This window comes from Lolium perenne, chromosome 5 (genome assembly GCF_019359855.2).
Source record: "Lolium perenne isolate Kyuss_39 chromosome 5, Kyuss_2.0, whole genome shotgun sequence".
NCBI lineage: Eukaryota > Viridiplantae > Streptophyta > Magnoliopsida > Poales > Poaceae > Lolium > Lolium perenne.
The window spans coordinates 248,815,542-248,837,557 of record NC_067248.2 but is presented as its reverse complement, the minus strand read 5'-3'; the positions used below and the strand labels follow the sequence as shown (position 1 = coordinate 248,837,557).

Here is a 22,016-nt window from a genome sequence, read left to right as displayed (position 1 = left end):
GTGAGATCGGGCAACCCACGTGGCCTTAGGCCCCATCAACATGATACTTCACCATTTATGGGCCTAGGTGAGTGCATCTTATACTCGTTTGCCAATTGCGGGGTTGCCGGAGTGACAGAAACCTAAACCCCCGTTGGTATATCGATGTAGGAGGGATAGCAGGATCTTAGAGTTTAAGGCTGTGGTTAGATTTATCTTAATTACTTTCTTGTAGTTGCGGATGCTTGCAAGGGGTATAATCACAAGTATGTATTAGTCCTAGGAAGGGCGGTGCATTAGCATAGGTTCACCCACACAACACTTATCAAAACAATGAAGATTAATCAGCTTTAGGAAGCGAAAGCACTAGACTAAATTCCCGTGTGTCCTCAAGAACGTTTGGTCATTATAAGTAAACAAACCGGCTTGTCCTTTGTGCTAAAAAGGATTGGGCCACTCGTTGCAATTATTTCTCTCGCATTTTACTTACTCGTACTTTATTCATCTGCTATATCAAAACCCCCTGAATACTTGTCTGTGAGCATTTACAGTGAATCCTTCATCGAAACTGCTTGTCAACACCTTCTGCTCCTCGTTGGGTTCGACACTCTTATTTATCGAAAGTACTACGATACACCCCCTATACTTGTGGGTCATCAAGACTATTTTCTGGCGCCGTTGCCGGGGAGTGAAGCGCTATTGGTAAGTGGAATTGGTAAGGAAAACCTTTACTGTTTGTGCTGATTTTATTTCTGCCTGCTGCTTTAAGTTATTATGGAGAGATCTTCTCTTGAATTTCTATTTGGGAAATCTACTACTACTGCAACGGTAGTGGATGAGGCGCCAGGTGAGGAAGTAATACCATATAAAATACCTATGAAAATTATTGAACGTGTTATGGATAACCGCTATGAAGGGGATGGAACTGTCCATCCTGGTGATCATTTACTGTTTCTACATGAATTATGCGGGTTATTCAAATGTGCAGGTATTGCTATGGATGAAGTTAGAAAGAAACTATTCTCTATATCGCTGTCTGGTAAAGCGGCGCATTGGTATAAATTGCTGAAGAATGGTGATTCTCTTGATTGGGAGGACATTGTGCCTTTATTTTATTCCAAATTCTATCCTCCAAGTGAAATTCACAAAGATCGGAACCGCATATATAATTTCTGGCCTCATGATGGAGAAAGTATTGCCCAAGCTTGGGGGAGATTGAAGTCTTTAATGCTCAAATGCCCCATTCATGAGCTTCCTGGTAATATTATTATTGATAATTTCTATGCAAGATTGTCTTTTCAAGATAAGACTCTGTTGGATACTTCTTGTTCTGGATCATTTACACGCAACAAAGAAGAGTTTTAAAGGGACCTTCTTGATCGGATCCAGGAGAATACTGAAGGATGGGAGAACGACAAAGATAGAGAGTCAGGTATAAACTTTGATTATAAATGCATTGAAGTTTTTATGGATACTGATAAATTTCGTAACATTAGTGCTACTTATGGTCTTGATTCTCAAGTCGTTGCAAATCTTTATAAAGCTTTTGCCTCTCATTATGAATTGCCTAAGAAGAATTTTGATAAGTATCATGAACCGTATAAAGATAAAATTGATTCATCTATAAACAAATGTGTTGTAGTTGAAACTGTTGATCATGTTATTCCTGAAGCTTACATTGAAAAGACTCCTTTCCCTGCTAAAATGAAGGGGTACTCTGTTATATCTAGTGCGGTTAATAAAAGTGCAAAGAAACCTATAGAACCTGAAGAGCAAATAAAAGTTGAACCTGCTATTGCAATAGTTAAAGATCTTGTGACTGAAAATGTGGAAGATGGTCACATTATTTTCTGTGAAGATGCTTCTAATATTGTTTCGCATCCTAATAAGTCTAGAAAAGCTAGTGTTCCTATGCTCTCTGTTAGAATTGGTGATCATTGTTATTATGGTTTATGTGACATTGGTGCAAGTATTAGCGCCATTCCTTATGAGCTTTATACGGAGATCATGCATGAAATTGGTTCTTGTGAACTTGAAGATATTGATGTGGTTATTCGGCTAGCTAATAGAGAAACTATCTCCCCTATTGGTATTGTTCGAGATGTGGAAGTTCTGTGTGGTAAGATTAAATATCCTGCTGACTTTCTGGTACTTGGTTCTGCTGCTAGTAAATATTGTCCTATTATTTTTGGTAGACCATTCCTAAATACTTGTGGAGCTGTTATAGATTGCAAGAAGGAAAAGATTGTTACTAAATTTGCTGGTGAATCTTATGAGTTTAATTTCTCTAAATTTGCCAAAACTCCTTATAAAGCTGATTTGCCTAATAATGATTTTAGAGTTGAACAGTGTGCGTCTATTGCTCTTGCTCCTAATAATCCTTTGCAGCAACATTTGGAGAATAGTGAGAGCGAAGTCTTTAGGGAAGAAAGGAATGAGCTTGATGAAATTTTCCTTCGTCAACCTATTCTTAAACATGACTTGCCGGTTGAAGATCTGGGTACAACACCACCACCAAAGGAAGATCCTGTTTTTGATTTGAAACCATTGCCTGATAATCTTAAATATGCTCATATTGATGATAAGAAAATATACCCTGTTATTATTAGCTCTAAGCTTTCAGAAATTGAGGAAGAAAGGTTATTGGAAATATTGAAGAAACACCGAGGAGCTATTGGCTACACTCTTGATGATTTAAAGGGGATTTCTCCCTCTATTTGCCAACATGCTATCAATATGGAAGATGATGCAAAGCCTGTTGTTGAACATCAACGTCGTCTAATTCCGAAAATGAAGGATATGGTAAGGAATGAGGTATTAAAACTTCTTGAAGCTGGTATTATATATCCTATTGCTGATAGTAGATGGGTTAGTCCTGTGCATTGTGTTCCTAAGAAAGGAGGAATGACTGTTGTGCCTAATGATAATGATGAGCTCATCCCTCAAAGAGTAGTTGTAGGGTATAGAATGTGCATTGATTATCGAAAAGTTAATAAGGTTACTAAGAAAGATCATTACCCTTTACCATTTATTGATTAAATGTTAGAAAGGTTGTCTAAAAATACTCATTTTTGCTTTCTTGATGGTTATTCTGGGTTTTCACAAATTGCTGTTAAAACTAAAGATCAAGAGAAAACCACTTTCACTTGTCCCTATGGAACTTATGCTTATAGGCGTATGCCTTTTGGTTTATGTAATGCTCCTGCTACTTTTCAAAGATGCATGTCTGCTATTTTTCATGGCATTTGCGAGAGTATTGTAGAGGTATTCATGGATGATTTTTCTGTCTATGGGAATTCTTTTGATAATTGCTTGCGAAACCTCGATAAAGTTTTGCAGAGATGTGAAGAAACTAACCTTGTTCTTAATTGGGAGAAATGCCACTTTATGGTTAATGAAGGAATTGTATTGGGACATAAAATTTCTGAGAGAGGTATTGAAGTTGATAGAGCTAAAGTTGAGGCAATTGAGAAGATGCCCTATCCAAGGGATGTTAAAGTTATTCGTAGTGTTCTTGGTCATGCTGGGTTTTATAGGAGATTTATTAAAGATTTCTCCAAGATTTCAAAGCCTCTTACTAATCTTCTTCAAAAAGATGTACCTTTTGTTTTTGATGATGATTGTAAGGAAGCTTTTGAAACTCTAAAGAAAGCCTTAACAACTGCTCCTGTAGTTGAACCTCCTGATTGGAATTTGCCTTTTGAGATTATGTGTGATGCTAGTGATTTTGCTGTAGGTGCTGTTCTTGGACAACGATTAGATAAAAAATTGAATGTTATTCATTATGCTAGCAAGACTCTTGATGCTGCTCAAAGAAATTATGCTACAACTGAAAAAGAATTATTAGCTGTAGTCTTTGCTTGCGATAAGTTTAGATCCCATATTGTTGATTCAAAAGTTATAATTCATACTGATCATGCTGCAATTAGATACCTTATGACAAAGAAAGATGCTAAGCCAAGGCTTATTAGATGGGTACTTCTTTTGCAAGAATTTGATCTGCATATTGTAGACAGGAAAGGTGCTGATAATCCTGTTGCTGATAATTTGTCTAGATTGGAAAATATTGCTTATGATCATGTTCCTGTTAATGATAGTTTTCCAAATGAACAATTGGCTGCAATAAAGGTGAGCTCGCGAGATAGTCCTTGGTATGCGGATTATGCTAACTTTATTGTATCCAAGTACTTGCCTCCAACCTTTTCAGCTCAGCAAAGGAGAAAATTCTTTTATGACTTGAGGCATTATTTTTGGGATGACCCACACTTATATAAAGAAGGAGTGGATGGTATTATGCGAAGATGTGTTCCTGAATATGAACAACAAGAGATATTGAGTAAATGTCATGGTAGTGCTTATGGAGGACATCACGCCGGAGATAGAACCGCGCAAAAAGTTCTACAATCAGGTTTTTATTGGCCAACTCTCTTCAAAGATGCAAGGAAGTTTATTTTATCTTGTGATGAATGTCAAAGGGTTGGTAATATCTCCAGACGCAATGAAATGCCTATGAATTATACTCTTGTTATTGAACCATTCGATTGTTGGGGATTTGACTTCATGGGTCCTTTCCCTTCTTCAGAAGGTAACACTCATATACTTGTCGCTGTTGATTATGTTACTAAATGGGTAGAAGCTATACCCACAAAAAGTGCTGATGGTGAGACTTCTTTAAAAATGCTTTTAGATATTATTTTTCCTAGATTTGGAGTACCTAGATATATTATGACTGATGGTGATATGGATATCCGGGCCTGGTACTCTAGGACAACCATTGATATGATATTTGGGTCTAAGGTTGTACCAGTAGTTTATTATAATCTTGTTATTAGGAGATAATAATGTAGCCAGGTCATGCTGTGGGCCATCTAGGGTTTTAATAGAGTCCGTTTGACTTGGGCCTGTCCAAGTCGAACTAGGTTAGGCCCAATAAGGGGGCCGGCCGGCCACCTCTCCCTCTCATATAAGGAGATGGCACGGCTAGGGTTTAGGGTAGTCTAGATTGAAATCAGAATTATGTAGAACTTTGAGTTCATACTATCACCGTCCCTATGGGATCGGCGTGCGTGATGGCGTCTAGGACGTTCGTCCGGTTATCCAATAAAGATGTGAGAGTTCTTGAGTTGTCAAGAGTGATCGTGTGTTCTCGGAGGTCCTTGAATCTGTCAAGGGTAGTCGAGCTTCTTGGCGTGTCTATTCTGCTTGAGGTTCGGCGTTCTTCGTCGAGTTGCTCGCCGGATTGGCGTTCCCCATATTCAGGCTGCATGTATTGCACACGTGGTTGGGAGACTTATCAGATCCTATGGATCAAGGAGATGCACCGTGAAAGATCGGGCCAAAACCCCGTATCATCTTGGTATCAGAGCGCTAGGTTGATCACGGTGCGGTTTGTTTGTTGTTCGCCATTGTTTTTCTCGATTTGGAGTGGATACCATTGGGTACGTCGCCACCATACTGTTGGCGAAGATCGAGGAAGCCTTCGTTCATGCGGAGGAGGAGGTGGCGGCAAGGGAGAGGAAGGAGAAGCGCTACCGAAGTTCTGCCACGACAGGAGTTTGCAGGAATTCTCTGCCACGGCAGGAAAAATCGCGGGGAAGAAGGTCAGATCCGTTAGGAGACCGGCACTGCCGGCCTTGACACCCCGGCACTGCCGGCCACACCGGCACTGCCGGCCTCGACACACCGGCACTGCCGGCCTCGCAGAATTTTTGACAGTTTTCTCTGCCGCGGCAGGATTTCTGCCAGTTTCTCTGCCGCGGCAGGAATTTTCTGCCGTGAGTCAGTTTTTGGCTGTTTCCTGCTGCTGTTGTTGCTGCTGTTGCTTGTTCGTCGTGGAGGGAAAATTTTGTTTTTCAAGGAAGAAGACATTGGTGTTTCAGAAGGGTGCATACTTAGGTGTTTTCAACTTATTTGGATCTAAGGCGGACATGAATTTGTTCTGTTTGTTTTGGGTGATATGTATGGTGCGCTGCAGTTGCATTTGGGAGGATACTTGTGTCTTCAATCAGGTTGATGGCGTCGAAGACCAAAGGGGCGCCAAGGTCAAGACACGCTAGTCGAGAGGGAGGATGAGGTGTGGAAGACTGGCGAGGCTTGAGGATGAAGATCGGCGATGTTCTTATCTGACGCCACCCTTTTTCTAGCAGACCCTCAAGCGTTGGGGACAACGCTTCTTGAAGAAGGGGAGAGATGATATGGATATCCGGGCCTGGTACTCTAGGACAACCATTGATATGATATTTGGGTCTAAGGTTGTACCAGTAGTTTATTATAATCTTGTTATTAGGAGATAATAATGTAGCCAGGTCATGCTGTGGGCCATCTAGGGTTTTAATAGAGTCCGTTTGACTTGGGCCTGTCCAAGTCGAACTAGGTTAGGCCCAATAAGGGGGCCGGCCGGCCACCTCTCCCTCTCATATAAGGAGATGGCACGGCTAGGGTTTAGGGTAGTCTAGATTGAAATCAGAATTATGTAGAACTTTGAGTTCATACTATCACCGTCCCTATGGGATCGGCGTGCGTGACGGCGTCTAGGACGTTCGTCCGGTTATCCAATAAAGATGTGAGAGTTCTTGAGTTGTCAAGAGTGATCGTGTGTTCTCGGAGGTCCTTGAATCTGTCAAGGGTAGTCGAGCTTCTTGGCGTGTCTATTCTGCTTGAGGTTCGGCGTTCTTCGTCGAGTTGCTCGCCGGATTGGCGTTCCCCATCTTCAGGCTGCGTGTATTGCACACGTGGTTGGGAGACTTATCAGATCCTATGGATCAAGGAGATGCACCGTGAAAGATCGGGCCAAAACCCCGTATCAGATGGAGGTTCTCATTTTATTCATGGAGGTTTTAGAAAAACTCTTGCTAAGTATGGTATTAATCATAGAATTGCTTCCGCTTATCATCCTCAAACTAGCGGGCAAGTAGAATTATCAAATAGAGAGATTAAATCTATTTTGGGAAAGACTGTTAATAAATCTAGAAAGAATTGCGCTATTAAATTGAAGGACGCATTATGGGCTTATAGAACTGCTTATAAAAATCCTATGGGTATGTCACCTTATAAAATGGTTTATGGAAAAGCTTGTCATTTACCTTTAGAATTAGAGCACAAAGCTTATTGGGCTGTTAGAGAACTAAACAAAGATCCTAAACTAGCCGGTAATAAGAGGTTGCTACAATTAAGTTCTTTAGATGAATGGAGAAGTGAAGCATATGAAAATGCTAAACTCTTTAAGGAGAAAGTTAAGAAATGGCATGATAGAAGAATTATCAAAAGAGAATTTAATGTTGGAGATAAAGTCCTATTGTATCGGTCTCGTCTCAGATTCTTTGCAGGGAAATTGCTCTCAAAGTGGGAAGGACCATATGTCATTGATGAGGTTTATCGATCAGGGGCAATTAAAATTAGCTCTCTGCAAGGTGATGCCACACAAGTAGTGAATGGACAAAGACTCAAGCATTATATCTCTGGAGATTCTTATAATGAAGATGTTGATATTATCCAAGTGGTAACTCCGGAAGCTTTCATCAAAAGTCAAGTTGACAGTCCTGCAGAATCCGACTTTGAATAGGTAACAGTTCTGGTAAGAAAAAGTCCGCGATTTACTTTCCGAACAATGTTTTTGCTATTTTTGGAAAATATGAAAAATTACGAGATCGAAACGGAGTGGAGGAGACGCACGAGGGCGTGCCCCCATAGGCCGGCGTGGGCCCCAGCCTGGCCGCGCCGCCCTATGAGGACACCGCCTCGTTGCCCCTCTCCGACTCTTGTTCGACCTGGTACTTTCCTTCTGTCGTAAAAATTACTGCTATATAATCCCCCGGACCCCTGGAGGTCCGTATATCGTTTTCTCATCGCATTTTGTTTCTAGCTGTTTTCTGCCAGGATTTGTTCTTGATCTAGAAGCATCATGGTCTCCAACAACAAAGACAATGAGCCTATGGAGGAAGATATTCAAGATTTCGAGCTGAAAGAAGAATTCAAGGAGGAAGTGAAGGAGACGTCATCAATAAAAAGGAAGCGGCAAACTGTGGGGAGTAAGCCAATATTGGTGGGATCGGTTAACATTAGACGTTCTTTTTCTCATAACTTGCAGGGACCTCTACCGCCTGCTCTTAGCCTCGACTCTTTCCCTTGTGTGGAAGAAGCACTACGGGTTACCGATGAGTTTTGTGATCAATACCGTGCGCTGAGAAGGGAAGTGGAGATACTTCTTGAGGAGAACAACCGACTTCGCAGAATGCTGGAGTATTACTCAATTCCTATCACAAGGCCGCCACCGCCACTTTCAGATAACAATGAATCTCTTCGAGTCTTAGTGCAGAATTGCCAAACTGAGAAGCTGAAGCTGAAGGATATCCTTAAGGATCGCAGGAACGGACCATCACCATCATCACCGAAGGAGTAATTCATCATCGGTATTGGAATCCCCTTGGTTTGTTCCAAGCTTGGGGGAGTGCCGCGGTATCACATCATCACTATCTTTTACCTTTTATTATCAAGTAGTGTCATATCATGAGTAGGGAAGTTATTATATAAGATGTGTTGCGGTATGGAAGTATCTCTCTTTAGTTGGTTGTCTATGTATCCCTTGGTGTGAGTTATCGTTATGGAATATTAATGAGAAGTTTTATCATTTACATATTGCACATCTTATTTTAGTTTGCAATCTCTATTATGTGATTCATCTTGTTGTTAGTATTGGCATCACTTTGGGAGCATTGAGTAAATCTATTTGGTTTTGGCAAACTTAGCATTGGTCAATAGCAACAACACTTTGAGTTTTAAGTAGAGAAGAGGAAATACATGTAGATATGGTATTATCTTTCTTGTTAGTCCTTAGCTTATTATTCTGAAGTTAAATTTTTTTCTGCTTACAAGAAAGATGCATGATTGTTTCTATCACATGTATATTCGTTTGTTTCCCTCAACTTTTGTGCTTGCTAATTAACCTTGCTAGCCAAAGACCTGTACTGAGAGGGAATGCTTCTCGTGCATCCAAACTTTAACCCAAACCTATGCCATTTGTGTCCACTATAACTACCTATTATGTGGTATTTCCTGCCACTCCAAGTAAATACTTCATGTGCTACCTTTAAACAATTCAAAACTTTATTACTCCTTATTTGTGTCAATGTTTTATAGCTCATGAGGAAGTATGTGGTGTCTTATCTTTCAATCTTGTTGGGCAACTTTCACCAATGGACTAGTGGCTTCATCCACTTATCCAATAACTTTGCAAAAAGAGCTGGCAATGGGGTTCCCAGTCCCAAGTTAATTAACTTTTGTAATTTTACAAATAGACACTCCTCCATGGTATGTGATTGTTGGACGGCACCCGAGGATTCGGTTAGCCATGGCTTGAGAAAGCAAAGGTGGGGAGGAGTGTCATCTAAACAAAACTAAAATAAAAAGACACTCCTTCATGGTATGAGATTGTTGGCATGCACCCGAGGATTCGGTTAGCCATGGTTTGTGAAAGCAAAGGTTGGAAGGAGTGTCAACCAAAAATAAAACTTTATGGGAGCCGCTCTTTGAGAGTTTGTCTGGCAAGGGGGTTAGAGTACCCACTACCAGTCGTTGACAACAACAAACACCCCTCAAAACTTTACTTTTATGCTCTCTATATGATTTCAAAACTTGAAAAGCTCTAGCACATGATTTAATCTCTGCTTCCCTCTGCGAAGGGCCTATCTTTTACTTTATGTTGAGTCAGTAAAACCTATTTCCCTCCATCTTAAGCAAGCATTTGAGTTGTTGTGATCCAACCATCTATATTGTGATATATTTAATCATGCCTTTTATTCTTCCTTGTTTAGTACAAATTTTATCTGATGAATATAGCTTTGAAGATTACCAATGATTATGAGAAGATTATTATGATTGAGTATGCAAATTTTGCCATAAGCCTTAATATAAGAGCGCTGCTCGATAAATAAGTACAATCTGTTAAATGTTCTCTGACCAAGAACGAAGTTTGCCATCACCAATTATGATTTCCTATGCACCTTTATTTGTGATCTCCTTTTACTTGTTTCAAGTTGAATCATATTGGGAAGTTGTTCACTAGAATGCCTTGTGTGAATTAATATGATGCTTCTTGTCCGTATTTTATTTATCGACTCTTCACTCCATAAACATGTGGTCTTGTTTATCGAGCTCGGTTCGCTTGGGGACAAGCGAAGTCTAAGCTTGGGGGGAGTTGATACGTCCATTTTGCATCACTATTTTATATCATAATTTACTGTTATTCATTGATATATTTCATATTTAGAGATGATACTTATGTTATTTCATCTATTTTGCATGTTTCATGATTATTGGAGAATCGCGCACCGGAGCCAGGATTCTGCTGGAAAAAGCACCATCAGGATGCAATATTTCGGAAGATCAATAGTTGACGGAAATTATATGAAAATTCCTATTTTTCCAGAAGTCGAAGGGAGCCAGAAGGGGGAGCCGAGGGGACCCGAGGTGGACCCACCTCATAGGCCGGCGCGGCCCAAGGCCTGGCCACGCCGCCCTGTGAGGAGGGGGCCCACAGCCCCCTCTCGCCTCCTTTTCTTCGCGTACGTCTTCGTCCCGAAAACCTAAGCCCCAGAGGATAGTCGCGAAGAGTCACAGCCGCCTCTGCGGGGCGGAGAACACCAGAGAGAAAAGAGCTCTCCGGCGGCAGGAATCCGCCGGGGAAATTCCCTCCCGGAGGGGGAAATCGACGCCATCGTCACCGTCATCGAGCTGGACATCATCTCCATCACCATCGTCATCATCTCCATCATCATCACTGCCATCTCCGCCGCTGCACCTCGTCACCGCTGTAACAATTCGGGTTGGATCTTGATTGTTTGATAGGGGAAACTCTCCCGGTGTTGATTTCTACTTGTTATTGATGCTATTGAGTGAAACCATTGAACCAAGGTTTATGTTCAGATTGTTATTCATCATCATATCACCTCTGATCATGTTCCATATGATGTCTCGTGAGTAGTTCGTTTAGTTCTTGAGGACATGGGTGAAGTCTAAATGTTAGTAGTGAATTATGGTTGAGTAATATTCAATGTTATGATATTTAAGTTGTGGTGTTATTCTTCTAGTGGTGTCATGTGAACGTCAACTACATGATACTTCACCATTTATGGGCCTAGGGGAGTGCATCTTGTACTCGTTTGCCAATTGCGGGGTTGCCGGAGTGACAGAAACCTAAACCCCCGTTGGTATATCGATGCAGGAGGGATAGCAGGATCTTAGAGTTTAAGGCTGTGGTTAGATTTACCTTAATTACTTTCTTGTAGTTGCGGATGCTTGCAAGGGGTATAATCACAAGTATGTATTAGTCCTAGGAAGGGCGGTGCATTAGCATAGGTTCACCCACACAACACTTATCAAAACAATGAAGATTAATCAGCTGTAGGAAGCGAAAGCACTAGACTAAATTCCCGTGTGTCCTCAAGAACGTTTGGTCATTATAAGTAAACAAACCGGCTTGTCCTTTGTGCTAAAAAGGATTGGGCCACTCATTGCAATTATTTCTCTCGCATTTTACTTACTCGTACTTTATTCATCTGCTATATCAAAACCCCCTGAATACTTGTCTGTGAGCATTTACAGTGAATCCTTCATCGAAACTGCTTGTCAACACCTTCTGCTCCTCGTTGGGTTCGACACTCTTATTTATCGAAAGTACTACGATACACCCCCTATACTTGTGGGTCATCATGAAGTTAACTATTACTATGCACTCTAGAGTTACTTTATATGAACTCCGGAATTACTCTCTATGGTGTGACAGTGACAGTGTTTGCATCTTGTGTGATTCCTTTATGACGTTGTGGAGCTTGTTTACTCCGGCTTGAGGGTGCTCTCGTAGCCCTACACAATGAATGGTGTTTGTTATCCAACAATAGAGTCTTTGAAAGTACCATAAGAGAAGAGAACTTATTTATTTATGTGATCGTTGTTGAGAGTGTCCACTAGTGAAAGTATGATCCCCATGCCTTGTTTCTAAGCATTGAAACACCGTTTCCAACAAGTTTTGTTACATGTTTGCTTGCTGCCATCTTTATTTCAGATTGTTATTACCACTCATATTCATCCATATTACTTGTATTTCACTATCTCTTCGCCGAACTAGTGCACCTATACATCTGACAAGTGTATTAGGTGTCTTGGGGACACAAGAGACTCCTTGTATCGTAATTGCAGGGTTGCTTGAGAGGGATATCTCTGACCTCTACCTCCCTGAGTTCGATAAACCTTGGGTGATTCACTTAAGGGAAACTTGCTGCTGTTCTACAAACCTCTGCTCTTGGAGGCCCAACACTGTCTACAGGAATAGAAGCGTGCGTAGACATCACTCACTAACTACGAAGCTGTGAGTGAGATAGAAACTTGGGAAGAGTTGGTAGTTGCTGTTTATTCTAAATTTGGAAAAAACAAGCATTTAAAACATTTAGCTGCACTAGAAAGGTGTAAACAAAAAACCACAGTAGAGGCTTATTACCAAGCATTCGAAGCACTTAGGCTTAAAGTTTTACTCCACAACAAGCACTATGATGAGGCATTTTTCGTTACTAAGTTCATTGTTGGCCTTAGAAATGATATTCAAAAAGCTATCCGTTTACATGAACCGAGAACGGTTGATGCTGCGTTTTCTCTCGCTGAAACGCAGGAGGAAATACTGGAAGAATCAAGGCAACTGTCAGGCTCTCGTTACAGAAATGATTACTCCAAACCAGCATACAGAGGAGGGTATTCTGGCAGGGGTGTTTTGCAACAACCAGTGGAAGACACATACAAAAAAACAGAGGAGAAGCCACCATGGTCAGAATCGCTCAAGGCATTGAAAGCGCAACGCAGAGCTAAAGGAGAATGCTTCAGGTGTGGGGACAAGTACCAACCTGGGCACAAATGCACTAAAACAGTCTCTCTGAATGTAGTGGAGGAGTTGTTGGAACTGCTGCAAGTGGACTCGGTTACTGATGAAGAAAAGGAAGGGGATTCATCGGAAGAGGAGACATTCATGAAGATTTCAGTCTCGGCAACAACTGGTACTGCAGCCAAGAAAACTATTCGCCTGCAGGGATGCATCAATGGCAAGCAGGTCCTCATACTAGTTGACTCAGGCATTCAGGGCAGCTTTATCTCAGAGAGAACTGTACAAGACTTGGGGCTGGTAAGTCAGCAAACTGAAGCTGCCCATGTGGTAGTTGCAAATGGGGGCAAGGTTACTTGTGACAAGCTCATTCCAGAGGTGGTGTGGCAATGCCAAGGCAATGTGTTTGCCTCCACTTTGAGAATGTTTACAATTCCAGGGTATGACATAATTTTAGGCATGGACTGGCTAGAGGCGTGCGGAGACATGTGGATTAGCTGGGAGAAGAAAACTTTGCGATTCAAGCATGGGGACAAACGCATCACTCTCAGAGGTGTCAAGTCTCGCACGAACAAATGCTCCCAGATTTCTAGCGCCCAATTACACAAGTTGATCAAGACTGGTGCCTTAGCTCAGGTGATTCAGTTGTGCACTGTGCAGGAGGAGGCACAGAATGGCAACACCAAACACTCGGTGATCGCTAAGGTGCTGGAAGATTTTGAAAGCTGCTTTGGGGAACCAACAAGCCTACCACCCCATCGCGCCTTTGACCATCATATCAATTTGGTGCCAGGAGCAAAACCAGTGAGCGTGCGACCATACAGGTACACGCCTCAGCAAAAAGACGAGATCGAGAAACAAATCACCGACATGCTAAAAAAAGGGGTCATCAAGCCAAGCCACAACCCCTTTGCATCGCCAGTTCTACTGGTCAAAAAGAAAGATGGCTCTTGGAGGTTCTGCGTCGATTACAAGCATATGAATGCCATCACCGTGAAGGACAAGTACCCAATGCCCATAGTTGAAGAATTGCTGGATGAGCTGGTGATGTCCCACAAGTATAGGGGATCGTGTGTAGCCTTTTCGATAAGTAAGAGTGTCGAACCCAATGAGGAGCTAAAGGTAGGATAAACATTCTCTCAAGTTCTATCAACCACTGATACAACTCTACGCACACTAAGCGTTTGCAATATCTAGGAAATAAAACTAGAGCGATAACGGGTATGAGAGGTGACTTTGCAGAACAATAAAATACACGGAATAAATGTTAGTGCTGCAGCAATAAAACAAACTAAACTAACAATACCATGAGTGTGGAAAGGCGGTGGTAATAGTGGTGGCTTTGTCCAAGATCAATTAGTGAAGATCTTGGGTTCAATGTCTTCGATGCAGCTTTCTATGTAGGAGAGGCTAAATATACATGTTCTCCCTCCGGGATTACAAGTATTATATGATTGGCTTCCTAGCAAACATCCGTAAATACTAGCAAGCATTAAGGTTTCCCCAACCATAGCCTTAAGTAAATGGTCCTCTTACTCCCATACATGCAACTATCCGGTTCGCGTCCTTAGGTTTCTGTCACTCCGGCAGAACTTCCCCCTTCTAGTATACAAGTACTACCAACCCTATGGTGCTTGATCCATGCGCGCACAAATATAATGGGCACCAAGGAAGGTAACATATCAACATACAACTCTAATGAACCAAAGAGAAACAACCAATCAATCAAAGAACAAATAAACTATGGCAACATGACATAGATCATAGGATTATAACTTATAGCATCAAACACCATGTTTACATAGGGCGGTACAGAGGTTTGTGAGAGGATGGACCACTGAATACAATGAGGAGTTGGTGATGAAGATGGCGGTGAAGACGTTGGAGGGCTCAGCGAGGAGCGCCGGGAGGCGGAGGCGTGGGCGGCGCCGGCGGCGGCACGGGGGCCTCCTTCCCCACCGCCGGCATCATGGGGGAGCGCCGCCCCTTAGCCTTCTTCTTCCTTGAGTTGGTGCTGGTGTAGATGAGTGTTTCCCCCTCCTTGGCTGCTGCCAAGGAGGAGGATTTTCCTGGCAATGCTTGGGGGCCTCCAAAAATAGGGTTTCCCATCAATATATAGTGTTGGAGATGCAATCTAGGCCATGGGATGGATGCCCCTTTGATCCAAGGGCTCTTGGGCACCTCTAGAACCTTCCTAGGACTCCCCTCTGTCCTTCATGAGCCTCATAACTCGTGGCTGGGCCGAAATATCCAGGTATGGAAAGAGTTTGTGTCAAATACGTCACCAACTTTCGGAGTCCCGAGACTGCACGAACCTCCGCAGTAATTCTGCTCTGCCGGATGCATCCGTTGTCCGTTATGGACGAATAAGATGTCCAAATTGTTCGGTTTGAAATTCTCTACAACTTTGTGGTTTACGACTTTCCCATTGGACGTCGTTTTGATGGAGTTTCGAAGCGATCTTTGAAAAGTGTTCAGCAGGGACAGATTTCGGGAAATTCCAGATTTCACCATAATGAGCTATTTCCTTCCATATTTGCCTATTTCCTACACAACAAAGTTAAAACCAAGAACTTGTGCACTTTTGCAACTATTAATAGATTAGTCCCTTAAAACATATAGTAATTGGTGTAAAATAAGCATGGAACATCAAAAGTTATAGATACGTTTGCGACGTATCAACATCCCCAAGCTTAACTCCTGCTCGTCCTCGAGTAGGTAAGTGATAAAAAGAATAATTTTTTAGGTGACATGCACCTTCAAAGTTCAAAGGATGACTAGATACAAATAATTTAAGAACAATTAATAACACATTCATGATTCAATCAATAATAATTTTGGGACCATGCACATAGAACTAAGAATGACAACTATGCTCTCATAAGACGGTGCATATAACTTAGAAGATGAAGACTCAACATAAAAGTAAAAGAATGGCCCTTCGCAGAGGGAAGCAGAGATTAAACATGTGCTAGAGCTTTTTATTTTGAAAACATAGAGATATAAAATTTTAAGAGAGGCAATTGTGTCAACGGTAGCAATAAGTAATATAGGTTATGTATAAAACTTCCTATAAGTTGCAAGCCTCATGCATCGAATACTAATAGTGCCCGCACCTTGTCCTAATTAGCTCAGATTTCCATGGATTATCATCGCATTACATATGTTTCAACCAAGTTTCACAAAGGGGTACCTCCATGCCACATGTACAAAGGTCTAAGGAGAAAGTTCGCATTGGATTTCTCGCTTTTGATTATTCTCAACTTAGACATCCATACCGGGATAACATGGACAACAGACAAATGGACTCCTCTTTAAGCTTAAAGCTTTTGGCAACATAAATTTCTCATAATAGATTTTTGAGGTTTTAATGTCCATGCTGAAACTTCCACCATGTAAACATGGCTTTGGTTAGCGGCCCAATGTTCTTCTCTAACAATATGCATACTCTAACCTTTTATCATGGTTATCTCCTTTACTTCAGACAAGACGGACATGCATAGTAACTCACATGATATTTATCAAAAATATGATGATGGTGTCCCCATGTCAGCATGGTTGTCACACAACAAGCAGCTTATAAGAACTAAGATACATAAGTGACATATTCCTCACCACAATATTTTTTTTAGGCTACTTTCCCATGAGCTATGTATTGCAAAAACAAGGAATTATTTTGAAGGTTTTAAAGGTAGCACATGTAAATTTACTTGGAGTGGCGGTGAAATACCACATATAGGTAGGTATGGTGGCCACTTTTGGCATATTTTGGTTTTTGGTGGTTGGATGCACGAGTAGAGATCATACTCAGTACAGAATGAATGCTAGCAAAAAAAAAGATAGCGACCAACTAAGAGAGAAATAATGGTCATAATCATGCATAGCGACAAAACTTATTAATTAAAGCATATGGTGATATTAAAAGTCTAAACTAAATGATCAATTCAACCCAATTGAAACATCAGAGGAGATCTTCCATTTGCATCACTATTAATATGAAACCTTTTTACTCGTATCCAACACCAATCAACTTATTTGAAACAACTCTCATTTATAATATTCATTAAAGATCAGAGAGCTAATCATATATAACTGAAGCATACTAACAAGCTCTGAACAAAATAGGAGTGAAAAACCAGAGCTAAACGCAGTACTAGCAAAAATAAAACGCTCGTTGAACAATAAGAGTGAAAACTAGAGCGTTCATACAATTAAAACGGAGCGTGTCTCTCTCCCAAACAAACATGGTATGATGGTGCCCACTTTATTGAAAATAAAATACACAACAGAAAATAAAGACGCTCCAAGAATAACACATTGTATATGAAGCAATAAAAATATAGTGAATAGAAACAAGACCTGATATTTTTATTGATGAAGAAGGGGATGCCTTGGGCATCCCCAAGCTTTGACGCTTGTACTTCTTGAATATATCTTGGGGTGACATGGGCATCCCCAAGCTTGAGCTTTTGTCCATTCTTCATCTCATCTCATCATTCTTCTTTCCTACACTTGAAAACTTTCTTCATACAAAACTCATCATAAATCTCATTAGCAGCGTTAGTGCAATGATAATATTAATCAAATCTATAAAGTTCAGTATGACATATGAAAAGCATTTTAATAAGCATTATCTATTGTAGCACAACTTCAATAAGGTTCTTTGATCAAGAGAACTCAAAAAGGTGGGCAAAAAGATGCAAATGCAAAACAGTGCAAGAATCTGTCAAAACAGAACAGTTCGTAAAAAATGATTTTTTAAAAATAGTTACGCTGCGTAACTCGAAAAACTCTGAACTAATGAAAGTTAGATAAATACCTGGGGAAGATGCTCGTAAATTGGCAGCTCCAACTTATGTTCTGGTGATTTTTGGCGATTTTTCTCGTGACGAACCAGAAACAGTAAACAAGATTGCAAATCTCCCAAATACCACTTTCTTACCATTAGAGGCAATTCTTGGCACAAAAACAAAACAAACATGATAAGGAGAGGTCATTACAGTAGTAATGACTTCCAAGACTCAACAAAGCAGTAAATAACAGAAATATAAACATATTGGGTTGTCTCCCATAAAGCTCTTTCTTTATAGCCATTTAAGATGGGCATGATTATTTTATAGAGCTCTCAAACCCCCTTTTTTTGTTGTTGTTTTCCAATTATAAGTGAAACTGACAAAGAAACAAGAACCAAATAAAGAACCTAATAAAACTAAATAGGATAAAACCAAAGATAATAAAAGCAACTATATACAATGCTTACATGTGGATGGGTAATATTGAGTTTGAAGGAGACAACCTCATGTTGGTTGATGGATAGGGGGATGCCCAAGGCATCCCCAAGCTTAGATATTTGCATCTTCTTGAATATTCTCTTGCGATCCATCTACACATCTCCAAGCTTGAGCTCTTGCATCCTCTTGCTCATCTCATATCACCATATTGATTGGAACTTAAAAACTACATCCACATAAAGCTTCACAAAACTCATTAGTAGGTTAGTACTCATTAAATAAAATCCACAAGTGTTCAAGTATCCCTAATTTCTATAATATCTATCAAATATTTAGCCACTGTAATACTGAGGTTTCTTATTATTTCAATCGTACGTCGAAAATGAAGGAAACTTTTGAATTCTAAGTACAATATTTAAACAAAGAGAATAGAAATCTGTCAAAACTGAACACTCTGTAAAGATGTCACTCAATGAGATAGTTACGTAGCTCAAATTGAAAAACTCATGATTAATGAAAGAAAGATCATAACCTCAGGTCTATGCACAAAAAATTTCAGATCAAAATGCAATACTGAGATTTTTCACGAATATTTACAGCACAGCACAGGAAATCTGTCTCAACAGAATCAGTCCGTAAAGATTGAATTATTAGATCTGTCTACGTACCTCAAATCAGAAAAGTCAGAACTAATGAAAGTTAGATAGCAAGCACTACTATGCACTTAAGAAATTTCAGATCAAGATCACGTTCTGGTGATTTTTAAATTTTTTACAGTGGAGCACAGGAAACTGTTTTCTAGGCAGCATAGTGACAAACTTGCGTAACAAACTAGGGGTTATCTATACATTCTATTTACAGCGGGATATGTACACTATATACACCATTTACACTATTTACAAGTTTTTAATGAAAAGCTTCCATGGAAAGAATTGTTTTGGTTTCGCAGGCATGAACACAAGTGTTCAAGGTCGACCCCCACTTCACCATATATTACTCATCTTTCCAATCACTTTTCTTTTCTGAAAACATTTTTTATTTTTTTATATAAGAGGTACAACTAATTTTTTTTGTAATTCGCATTCCCTATCCATACAAGAGATAGAGAATAACTAGGTACAGGAAGTAAAACTACTTAGAGATAAAGCAAACAAGTGCACACGAAAATATTCACCTACGCTATGGCTCCCGGCAACGGCGCCAGAAAAGGTCTTGATGTCCCACAAGTATAGGGGATTGTGTGTAGCCTTTTCGATAAGTAAGAGTGTCGAACCCAATGAGGAGCTAAAGGTAGGATAAACATTCTCTCAAGTTCTATCAACCACTGATACAACTCTACGCACACTAAGCGTTTGCAATATCTAGGAAATAAAACTAGAGCGATAACGGGTATGAGAGGTGACTTTGCAGAACAATAAAATACACGGAATAAATGTTAGTGCTGCAGCAATAAAACAAACTAAACTAACAGTACCATGAGTGTGGAAAGGCGGTGGTAATAGTGGTGGCTTTGTCCAAGATCAATTAGTGAAGATCTTGGGTTCAATGTCTTCGATGCAGCTTTCTATGTAGGAGAGGCTAAATATACATGCTCTCCCTCCGGGATTACAAGTATTATATGATTGGCTTGCTAGCAAACATCCGTAAATACTAGCAAGCATTAAGGTTTCCCCAACCATAGACTTAAGTAAATGGTCCTCTTACTCCCATACATGCAACTATCCGGTTCGCGTCCTTAGGTTTCTGTCACTCCGGCAGAACTTCCCCCTTCTAGTATACAAGTGCTACCAACCCTATGGTGCTTGACCCATGTGCGCACAAATATAATGGGCACCAAGGACGGTAACATATCAACATACAACTCTAATGAACCAAAGAGAAACAACCAATCAATCAAAGAACAAATAAACTATGGCAACATGACATAGATCATAGGATTATAACTTATAGCATCAAACACCATGTTTACATAGGGCGGTACAGAGGTTTGTGAGAGGATGGACCACTGAATACAATGAGGAGTTGGTGATGGAGATGGCGGTGAAGACGTTGGAGGGCTCAGCGAGGAGCGCCGGGAGGCGGAGGCGTGGGCGGCACCGGCGGCGGCGCGGGGGACTCCTTCCCCGCCGCCGGCATCATGGGGGAGCGCCGCCCCTTATCCCTCTTCTTCCTTGAGTTGGTGCTGGTGTAGATGAATGTTTCCCCTCCTTGGCTGGAGGAGGATTTTCGTGACAATGCTTGGGGGCCTCCAAAAATAGGGTTTCCCATCAATATATAGTGTTGGAGATGCAATCTAGGCCATGGAATGGATGCCCCTTTGATCCAAGGGCTCTTGGGCACCTCTAGAACGTTCCTAGGACCCCCCCTCTGTCCTTCATGAGCCTCATAACTCGTGGCTGGGCCGAAATATCCAGGTATGGAAAGAGTTTGTGTCAAATACGTCACCAACTTTCGGAGTCCCGAGACTGCACGAACCTCTGCAGTAATTCTGCTCTACCGGATGCATCCGTTGTCCGTTATGGACGAATAAGATGTCCAAATTGTTCGTTTGAAATTTTTTACAACTTTGTAGTTTATGACTTTTCCATTGGACGTCTTTTTGATGGAGTTTTGAAGCGATCTTTGAAAAGTGTTCAGCAGGGACAGATTCCGGGAAATTCCAGATTTCACCATAATGAGCTATTTCCTTCCATATTTGCCTATTTCCTGCACAACAAAGTTGAAACCAAGAACTTGTGCACTTTTGCAACTATTAATAGATTAGTCCCTTAAAACATATAGTAATTGGTATAAAACAAGCATGGAACATCAAAAATTATAGATACGTTTGCGACGTATCAGCTGGCTGGGGCGAAGTTCTTTACAAAACTAGACCTGAGGTCTAGGTATCACCAGATTAGGTTAGCTGAAGAAGATGAAGTGAAATCAGCTTTCCGCACTCACAGTGGACATTTCGAGTTTCGCGTTATGCCGTTCGGGCTGTCCACAGCTCCGGCAACATTTCAGGCAGCAATTCAACAGATTTTCTCTACTCAACTCAGGAAGTCAGTCTTGGTATTTGTTGACGATATCTTGGTGTACAGCAAATCCATTGAAGAACATAAGCATCACTTGCGCGAGGTGTTTCGTCTGCTGAAATTGCACAACCTGTTTGTCAAGAGGACCAAATGCTCTTTTGCACATGAATCCCTTGAATACCTCGGGCATATCATTAGCGCAGGTGGTGTAGCCACAGACCCAACCAAAGTCGAGGCAGTGAAGATGTGGCCAAGACCTACAAACCTGAAGCAACTAAGAGGCTTCCTTGGGCTAGCAGGGTACTACCGAAAATTCATCCGTGGATTCGGGGCCATATGCAAACCTCTGACAAATTTGCTGCGCAAGAACACTCTATTTTTATGGACACCAGTTGAACATGAGTCCTTCCAAGCACTAAAAAATGCTTTGATGGAAGCCCCGGTACTGGCATTACCAGACTTCTCCAAGGAGTTCGTCCTAGAGACAGATGCTTGTGACAAAGGGATTGGTGCTGTTTTAATGCAACAAGGACAAAGAATGTTTGGCAATTCTGCTGGCCATTGACCGTTGGCGATCATACTTACAACACCAGAAGTTCGTGATTCGGACTGACCAGAGGAGTTTGGTCCATCTGGAAGATCACAGAATATCAACACCCATTCAGCAAAAAGCCTACTTCAAGTTGATGGGTTTTCAGTATCAAGTGGTCTACAAAAAAGGAGTAGAGAATAGGGCAGCAGATGCACTCTCTCGGCGCCCTGTCCCTCAGTGTATGGCAATATCCACAGTTAAGCCTAGATGGCTGGAAATCGTCATTGAGGGATATGCAAATGATGCGCAGGCGCAGAAACTTCTCACAGAGCTCAGCCTGACCAAGAGCAACGAGCAAGGATTTAGCCTGCAAGATGGAGTTCTGAGACACAAAG

The 22,016-nt window shown here is 41.1% G+C and overlaps 1 protein-coding gene across 1 annotated transcript; it reads left to right on the top strand.

The window, feature by feature from the left end:
• The first annotated feature begins 5,048 nt into the window (after nucleotides 1-5,048).
• LOC139831801 (uncharacterized) lies at nucleotides 5,049-21,654 on the top strand. The gene is made up of 3 exons (XM_071821134.1): nucleotides 5,049-5,186; nucleotides 12,638-13,885; nucleotides 21,079-21,654. Exons 1-3 carry the CDS (start codon nucleotides 5,049-5,051, stop codon nucleotides 21,652-21,654), a joined length of 1,962 nt encoding a protein of 653 aa, XP_071677235.1.
• Nucleotides 21,655-22,016: the final 362 nt, after the last annotated feature.

Excerpts from the sequence above, each read along its gene's own strand:
- LOC139831801 (XM_071821134.1), top strand. The coding sequence starts at position 5,049 with ATGGCGTCTAGGACGTTCGTCCGGTTATCCAATAAAGATGTGAGAGTT. Across the intron at positions 5,187-12,637 it reads GCGTGTCTATTCTGCTTGAG|GAGGAAATACTGGAAGAATC; the intron begins GTTCGGCGTTCT and ends GCTGAAACGCAG. Across the intron at positions 13,886-21,078 it reads AAGAATTGCTGGATGAGCTG|GCAGCAATTCAACAGATTTT; the intron begins GTGATGTCCCAC and ends GCAACATTTCAG.